At 41.3% G+C, this 9,044-nt stretch overlaps 1 protein-coding gene across 1 annotated transcript; it reads right to left on the bottom strand.

Moving 5' to 3' along the window:
• Nucleotides 1-1,475: 1,475 nt before the first annotated feature.
• On the bottom strand, nucleotides 1,476-5,482 carry IL26 (interleukin 26). The gene is made up of 5 exons (XM_088054736.1): nucleotides 5,312-5,482; nucleotides 4,880-4,936; nucleotides 3,337-3,468; nucleotides 1,648-1,713; nucleotides 1,476-1,562 (listed from the first exon to the last, which is right to left on the bottom strand). Exons 1-5 carry the CDS (start codon nucleotides 5,480-5,482, stop codon nucleotides 1,476-1,478), a joined length of 513 nt encoding a protein of 170 aa, XP_087910862.1.
• Nucleotides 5,483-9,044: the final 3,562 nt, after the last annotated feature.

Here is a 9,044-nt window from a genome sequence, read left to right as displayed (position 1 = left end):
TTCATGTGTCACACACTCACTGGGTGTGCAAAATTTCCACAAGAGAAGTCTTTGGCATCCCGAACCACCTAAAACCACTGCCCGTGGATCTTCCCAACTGAACGTGGCAGTGTTTCTGTTTGCAGGTGTCACTGGCTCCCCTCTCAGGCAGAGAAGCAGCATCCTTCCAACTCACAGATCCCAGATACTGCTCCCTACCAGCACCAAGTACTAGACAGTTATGTCTGATGAAGGCTGGAGACACCATGCCCATGGTCAATTTTCTATTCCATACACCAGAGTTTGGATAAAAAACACCGAAACTGAAAGCAAACTTGAATTTCAAAAACTAACGCGTGAGCTGTGTAAAAAAATCCATGAAAAGGGACGTTGTGTTAATTAAAAGTTAAATTACATACTCAAAAAAGATCATGACATCAAATTTTCCACTGTCCCTCTAATTAACCATTTTATCTTCAATTAAAAAAAAAACGTATTTTTCATAAGAACTCCTTTATATTAGACACTTGCCAGAAGAGAAACTAGCTCAGGCTCATCAGTGCCATCACACTAATGGTTTCAAATGCTCCTGACATAGTAGAACTATGTGATTTGAAGATTTGCAGAATCTCAGCCCCATGGAACATACATACAGTGTGGGAATATGTTTATCACCTAGATACTTTCTCCAAGTAAATCCTTAAAATGTGAGAAAACTAGAATTCCACCATCTTCATTCTGTGCTATATGAAAGATATTTTGGAAACCACTACCATCAACTTCCATAAACTTCTCACAAATCCTTCTGCAATCCCAGTGAAAGCAATCCATTTATTGTGTTTTCTGAGTGTCTGATCTCCTGTAGATCATGTGACATCTAAACGTCATCCTGAGTCCAGAAAAAATCTTTTACATTAATTGCGTATTTTTATTAGGGATTAGTTATTACCTTAAATTAATAATAAACATAAGCAGTATATAATTAGTTTTCTTATTTACATGTAGAATGGCATGTGTATACAGTTATATATCCACAACCACACGCCCCAAAAGAAATACAGCTATGGGATGGCATTTCCCAAAGTGATCCTCGCTGCTTTGAACTGTATTCACACACAGGGTGGTGAGATCATGCCCACAGCACTTGGGACCTTGTGTCTGATCCGCAGGGTGGCAGATTCCATGTTCTGGAATTCCATGTTGGTGCAGCGCATTTGGGGGCTGCCTGCGAGGCAGCAGGCAGGCAGGATGGGAAGCACAGCAGGGCTCTCTAACAGCTTCAGAGGCACAGCAGGCAAAGCTGCTGTGCCAGGCTAACTGGGAAAGCTTATGAAAACCCCTCCTTACACCACTTGTTTTAGAGAGGGTCTCTTTCCATGGGAGGGAGTTACTGCCAGACACATCTCTCGTCCAGCTCTCAGCTCATTTTCAGGCCTTGTGGGTGTTGATCCGTTCTTCTCACAGAAGCAGAACATTCTCTGTCACCTCCTCATTCTTCACAGGATGGTTTGTATGTAGGCCTGAATCCAGGGAAGGAGAATGTCCAGCTCATGGATGGCCTTGTAGATTCCCTGATCTCCAAGCTGTTGAGAAGATAAAGGCATTAGAAAAGAAACTAGCTACAGCCCTTGAACAGTGTAGTGGGGAGCCAGCACATCCTGTTCTTACCTTAAGAAACATTCTCTTTAACTTTTTGACTGCAGAAGTTAACCTTGTGGATGGAGCACAGGGAAGCTGAAGGATGAAAAAACCCAGAGATGGTGACACAGCGATGAGGAAGAGTCCAGCCCACAGTGTGGCACTGTAGGGCTGCCAGTAAAATGTGTGTTCTCAGCAACATTTCAGTATCTCCCAGAACTTCAAATGTGTTCTTTTACCTGTGTGCTTCCTACCAAGCTGAGTTCACACCACCCAAACTTGGCACTATGAGTACCTCTAGGTTTTCTTATTAAACAATTTATCTCAGGAATCTTTACATAAATTGCAGTTACAGCTTTTGCACAGTGAATCCTAGCTCTTAAGATTCAAAGTCCTTTAGCTTTGAGCCCTCAGAACCCCGGAAGCCTAGAGAAGGCAAGGCTCAGGGCCAAAGACCATTGCAAAGTACAGGGAGCAAGTCTGCACATTTCGGCAAGCCTTCCAAATGTGTTTATAAAGTTAATTAATGTTTTTCTGTTTCCCTGCCCATTTCTCCAGTGTCTGAATAATTACAGTCTGGAGGGCTTAGTCTCCTCACCACCTATCTCTGGCCACTCAGCACTGGCCACCCAAAGCTGTTCCAGCTGGATTTTTTAGAGCTGCCAGACTAAGCTTTCTGAGCAACACAGCTTGCTGATCCTCAGCTACCTGGATTGTCAAAAGGGAATATACATTCTTTCAGAGAAAATAAAAAGAAGAATTTCATGTTTTCCAATCTACAAATAATGATAACATGACTGAAAAGAAAAAAGGCAAATGTCCTCATCTTAATGCATGGAAGGAAAAAACTCCTCAGAAATGAGTAATCAGTCCTTTTCTATCTCGCATGCAGTACTTTAAAAATGAGCACAGACATATTCAGGCTACTTTTTGTGCTTCCCAAAGTCACTTCACATGATGAAAGTGGGAAAAAAAGGCAAATTTTTAAAAGAGTGAAAATAAAAGCAAATTTTTAAAAAATCTTCTAATTAGAGCAGTTCTCTCTAACTTAGAGTGCTTTCTTTTTTTTTAATGATCTCCATCTTTTATGATACAGATTTCCACAAAAGATCATTTGGTAGCAGAACTGACCTTATATGAATATGTCTGCTTTAAAGGTGGTACACATTACAAATTCTTCCTGCATATACTGCAAGTAATTAAATGAGCTAACCAGCAAGTTAGAGTATTAAAACATTAACTCAGCTTGGGGTCTACAAGCTCTGCCTGAAATGATAGAGGAATACTAAAGGCTCTGTAGGGAATATATTGTCCTTCTGCACTCTATTCAAATATGAGAAAAGACCTCTGCAATGTGCTACTGATGTAGGAACACAAGTCCAACTTCAGAAGCAACTTCACACTGTTCTCAGCAATGCTGATCAGCGTCCAAAAAGGTAATGAGGTCAGTGGTGCTGCAGGTGGATGCTCCAAGTATCCAAGGAAAAATGTCTGCTCCCTTTACCTTACAGTCATAGGCTAAATGAAAAAGTCTGACTTTACCGCAGAAAATCAGTTTAGAGATGGAGAAGTCCTCATGAAGCTGGGTCCACTGTGGCATGGGACACACCATGTCTCTGAATCACCCTCTGCCCCTCCATCCGCTGAAAAACTGAGATGGAGCCATTTCCTAACCTTTCAGACGGACAAAGTTAGCTTAGCTCTCAGGAATATACTCACACAGGCATCCATGTTTGCTTGCAGAACCTGGAAGGCACTAATAAAGTACAACTTGTCACTTCCTACCTCAAGACGACAGAAGACATTTTTCACATAGAAGGAGAGGAGCTGATCTCGAACACTGCAATTTGTCTGAAAACAAATCAAGTAATGATTTGGCAAATGAACACCTCCTCGAAAGTCAGATTTGGCCTAAAATTTCAGCCTCATAAAAATATGCATATTTAGAAAGTGTGCAATCAATAAAACCATTTTTTATGAATTTTAGTATCCAGTTGATCTGCTTCCTTTTGTTTTAAAGGAGGAGCTCAGTCTGCCTCTGTGGTTTCTGAAGGAAAGGCAGGAGAGTGCTGTGCTGGCAGGCACAGGACTATTGGTAAAACCAATCATGAACAGATGTAACAGCAACAAATATACTTAACACACAAAGAGTAGATAGATAAGAAGATAAAAAGTCAGACCATCTTGGTCAAATTGTAGAATTATATTGTGGGTATAATTTTTCCATTGCTCCACATCACTGTCCCATGCCATTTGATATGCTATAGGGTATCCAGCCCATCCCCAACTGCTGCTCCAGAAAAGACCTGTCAACTCTGTGTCATATCTGCCTGACCTGTGTGTTCTCTTGGACACCTAAAGGTATTTCAAGGTATATAATGCCTATTTTTAGGCAGTGGAATGAGGTGTTAGGTGTGAGATTCCTGTCAGGAGGGTAATGCAGCTGCAGATGACGCCACTGAAATGTGGGTATCTGTGTGTAGGTCTCACAGACAAGCGAGGAGCCTTCACTCCCAAGGTAATCTGTGAAATCCAAGGGACATCAAAGGCCAGTAGGTCAATACTTAAGGATAAGCTAGCTCAGTTTGCCCTGCTGACTAGATATCTGCATGAAGAAAAGCCACACACTTACAGTCACTTACAATTAGACACCCCACAGTTTGTTTCTCACTCCCATGCTGAATTGCACTGGGAACTCTGATATCCCTTTTCCAGTGCACCTGCAGAGGTCCAAGCTCAAAGCAGCTCCTTGGTGTCTCAGCTCTCTGCAGCATCCTCGGGCTATCCATGGTCCTGCACACCCTCAGCAGAATGTGCCTCAGCTGTGGGACAGTGGCTGTGGCTCTGGCCCTCCTCTGAGGGCTGCTGCCTGAAACCATTCCTGGAAGGCTCACAGCAGGAGCAAGTGCTACCACTCCTCCCTGACCAACACCAAACACCCTCACCCCAACTTCCCTGGCAGAACATGCTGCCTACAAAGAAGTGCCTCCGGGTAGGCTTTCCAAAACCACCTCTTCCTCCCCATACCTTGATCAACCATCCCTTCATGTCCCAGGGGAATATCCCTTTCTTGTGACAGATATAACACTCTTTCTCTAATCCAAGAACTTCATCAAGTGTGTGGCTTTCATAAAAGTCTTTCCCAATTAAACACAAGTGATTTTTGCATCAGCTGTCATTGCTTTTGATCACATATTCCTGTTTCTATTGACCAAAGGAAAGTCAAAGTAAGAAAATGGAAAACTGGTAGTATAAATCTTACCATAAACAGCACTTTTGTAGTCTTTTTAAGCAGTCTCGTGGTCTTGATGAGATCCTTCTGTAAAATATAGTGATAGTATTAATTAAGTCGAGCAGAGGGAGACAGTTTCAAGTCTGGTTTGTACAAAACTTAGTAACAATAATATTTATCTTCATCTTCTTCTTCAGATGTAAGGTGAGGACTCAGTGAATCTGTATTCCAACCCTAGCCTAGCTGCAAATCTCTTTCATGGAAAACTCATCTAGCCTCTCTAACCATCTTCTATGCATAATTTTTTCCCACCTTTCAAAATAAGTAGGTGCACTACCCTGTCTCTCAGGACTGCAGAGATCTTTCAACTTATTAAAGTTTCCAGAAGCCCAGTAATTAAACTAATAAAGAAGCAAAAAAAAAAAAACCAACAAACTTTTTCAATTATTGGGATCAACTTACAGGAACAGATGATTTTAAACTAGCTGCCTTGATATACAGGTTCTCTGTCATCTGGGAGAGGAGTCCTTTCCGGCAGGTATGTTTTCCTGTAGGTGACTTTTTGCCTTCCACAGCAAAAAGACAAAGCAGAAATAAAAAATGCCCAGATCTGAAAATAGAACATCCTTTCATCTTCGCTCCCAAATCTTTGAGCCTCTACAGTCACAGCAGCATGTGTGATGCAGCCAGACTGGTTAGATGACAGAGGTTAACCTAATTTTGTTAACCCTCAAAGTAGCTTCTTCCCCGAGATGCTCACGTAGATAACCTATTGCTCATGTGGTGGCAGATAGGTATTTTTGCTGTGCTTTTTTATATATCTTGCTCCACTTTCAACAAATTTGACCACAATCATCTGTGACGTTTTTCTAAACGATATCTCCATATTTACTGGCAACAGGGTCAAGGTTTCCAAGAAAGAAGAACTTCCCTATCATATGAGAAGTCTTCTTTCATTTAAGTAGTGGTCAAGTGAGGAAAAGGTAGTTGAGCGTTGGTTTAGTTTCGCAGCGAAGTATGGCAAATGCATTTTGGGTTTTTTTAATTTTTCCAAAAAACCTTATGGCAGCACTCTTCTGAAAGATAATGGCCCAGAAAGGAAAAAAAGGACTTTCCTAATTTACCCTGAAAATATTAGAAAAACTGTTATCTATAAGGAAGCTGGACTGCATGGTGTTTAAAATTTCCCTGTTCAGTTTTTTGAGAAGAGTATTTTTTCCAGGGTATAGCATCTAATAGCAAAGGTGTTTGCTGCCTATTTTAACTTCTATAGACTTTTTCCAGGGCAGAATTTGCCCCAGTAGGAGCAGTAGGCAGCTTAGTGTGGGAGAGAGGGCTCCAGGGAGGGCCCTGTGGAAGGACCAGGGCATCCTTGGCTACCAAGTCACTAAAAGCCCACCAAGAGTCACGGGCACTGGGAAATAATGTGCAAGACCCCAGCACATCCATCAGAGAGGTGGTAAAATTAAAACAGTAGAATCAGATGATCACTCTTCTACAGAGGTGGTCAGAGACTTCCAAGACAGCCAGACGCTGCAGGTTTCTCAGGTACCGCTCCAGGCAGGCAAGAACATCACTCCGAGGATAGACTTGGAAATCGTGAAGTAACACCAGCCATGTGAGGCTGTTCAGCCAAGGGTGGTTTTAAGTCAAATGTCAAGATCCTGGAACTGGCTGAGATTTGTGCAAGTAAGACGAAGAAAGCAGGCTTTGGTCTAGAACAAAATTTCCTTGAAACTATTTTTGTTGGATGTAAAAGCAAGCCCTTGAAATATTCACACATTTGCTTAATGTTTCAAAAGCAACATAGACCTTAAACAGACTAGAGAAAGTGGTTTAAACTGCAACTGAAATGTCTCAAAATTACCATAATCTCTTAGATTCAGCAGCAGAGCTGTTTGTCCCTCTATGATGCCACCAGCATGCCTGTGCCCAGGACATGTGTCAGCTCTGAGAGGAAGAAAGGTGAGACAAGCTGGGTATTTAATTCACTCCAGCCTCAATCCCACTGACCATTTACACAGCCAAGCATGCATACAGCCTGCAGGCCAAACAGGGTCCTTCAAGCATCCCACCTGTAACAGCTCTGGGAAATGGGAAATGCATTTTTCCCCAGAACCTTCTACACATCACAGTAGCTTCACTGGCATGGAAGTGCTGATGGGGTCCAGGGACAAAAAGAACCAACAAGGGGAGGAGATCTTAGACTTTTGTAAAGTGGAGATGATGATAGCCTCAGGCTCTATTTGCATTTCAGTGCTCTTGTGAACTGTGGTCTGTATTTAAACACTCTAAATGCTGGTCAGGCTTGCCAGATGAGGTGCACTGAACCTCAACACACATGACATGTGGATAGCAGATTAGCCTCTTATTGCTAGTTTGCTCCTAGAAGGGGACCTTGGGTGAAAGCAATACAGTCAGAATGCAAAACTGCCTTGGTCTGGTACTCTTTGGTCAACAGTTTTCCTCTAAATGGAATAAATGGGTCATACAGACACTCTGTAGTGGCTTTTCATAAGAAAATCAATTAAGTTTAACATTTCTGAATCTTCTAATGTTTTTGGAAAACCCTTGAGCCCACAAGTTTCATTTTGTCTTTTCTGTGAAGTTCTATCACCATACTTACAGGGCTGTAAGTAACACCTTTTCACTGGGCTCTAGACACTTCTGGATGTGAATCAGTAAATGTCTTACTGAATTGGCTAAATTTTCAACTGGGTGGTGTACAAGGATGCAGATGGATGCAAGTGCAGGGTAGCCATACTTTAAAAAATAAATAAAAATAAATTAGGGCTTTCCTATCGCTCCTTTTATAAAAGGCTATCATTAATATGGCTACCATTTAATAACCAATCCTATAAAATTAAATTCCGCTTCCACAATTTTTGATATGGCAATTTGATTTCTAGTCAAAAATAGCCAATATTATTCAACTTTTTCATGTGTTACTTGTTCAGAACAAAGATAGTCTTTTCTTTCTGGGTCTTGTGTAGCACTTTGTACTCTGTATTTTAGTGCCACTTCAGCACTCAGACATAACTATGGTATAAGTAATATAGAATACCTAAGAACCAATATTACTCAGTATTCTAAAGTTATAAGAAGCAGAAGAAAAAACAAATTCAGGGACCATCCATTTTAACAATAAAGACAGAAAATACCTGAAAAGCTTGGTATGGGCAGTGGGACTGATGTATCCAGGGACAGTCTGAGGACAACAACAAAACACACCACAAAGCATGTTGGCTTCCATATGTAGGCTGGAAACCAGAGAAGTTCAAGCACCCTGCCCCAGAGGAAATGGGCTGTCTCTAATGGAAAATTTTAGATGTGTGGGGATTGAGAGACACGGACTCTGCTATACAAGCAAAGCTGTTTATTCACTAGTTCATCAGTATTTATAGGTCTCTAAGTTCCATACCAGATTTTCCACAGTCAGAATTCTCGGTTACCATTCTTTCGCCAGCAATGTCCTTGTTATATTCTTTCATCCCAGCAGTCAAAGTGACCAGACATGACAAAGTCTTCACTTTTGTTCTTGCCTTCAGTTTATCTCTCGCATGGTTTCCACTGCTCCAAGGCCAGGAGGTCCTGGTGGCACTACCCAACTCAGCTTCTGCAGCTGTCTGATCTTCCGCACACATAGACACTATCAGCAAATGCTTCAGGAAAAATACAATTCTGATGACACAAGCAAAGTTCATGTGTTGCATCTATACAGAATGTGTAAAGCTTATGACCATGAGAATGAATAAGAAAGAAAATAACTAAGAAAAATGTGTAAGAAAAACCACCAGAGCAGTGGGCTTATTAGATAAGAAAATCTTGCCTGATTTACCCTGAGCTGGGAATACGTTTCAAAGAAAGCTGTGTATGACCTATGCTCCATGTGAGTGCATGAAAACAGCAGCCTGAGGAAGATCCTTTCTTCTCTGCCTTATCGTGAGCCACAGAAATGTCTTGATCTTCATGAGCTTAGAAAATATTATTAACATTAAGTTCTCTTGATCTGTGGAGAACAAACACGTACATCAACAACTGCTGCAAAGTTCTGTTAGTCCATTTAAGGTAACAATCATATGTACTAGTTGTTTTGCAGCTTAAATGGCTTTTTGATCTTCATCCACAAAATGCCTTGTCTAGTTTCTTACTCATGAATCTTCTCACTTTTCACAATTTCTGTTTATTTCATTTC

This window comes from Pseudopodoces humilis, chromosome 5 (assembly GCF_049639895.1).
Source record: "Pseudopodoces humilis isolate 2021_Gansu_Grassland_sample_001 chromosome 5, ASM4963989v1, whole genome shotgun sequence".
In the NCBI taxonomy this organism is placed as follows: domain Eukaryota; kingdom Metazoa; phylum Chordata; class Aves; order Passeriformes; family Paridae; genus Pseudopodoces; species Pseudopodoces humilis.
This window is presented reverse-complemented; position numbering and strand designations above follow the sequence as displayed.

What these genes read in the sequence shown, in the direction of transcription:
- IL26 (XM_088054736.1), bottom strand. Translation starts at nt 5,482, where the DNA reads ATGAAAGGATGTTCTATTTTCAGATCTGGGCATTTTTTATTTCTGCTT. An exon ending in AAGCAAACATGGATGCCTGT is followed by an intron (nt 1,714 to 3,336) that starts GTGAGTATATTC and finishes TTCATCCTTCAG; the next exon opens with CTTCCCTGTGCTCCATCCAC. An exon ending in TAAAGAGAATGTTTCTTAAG is followed by an intron (nt 1,563 to 1,647) that starts GTAAGAACAGGA and finishes TCTTCTCAACAG; the next exon opens with CTTGGAGATCAGGGAATCTA.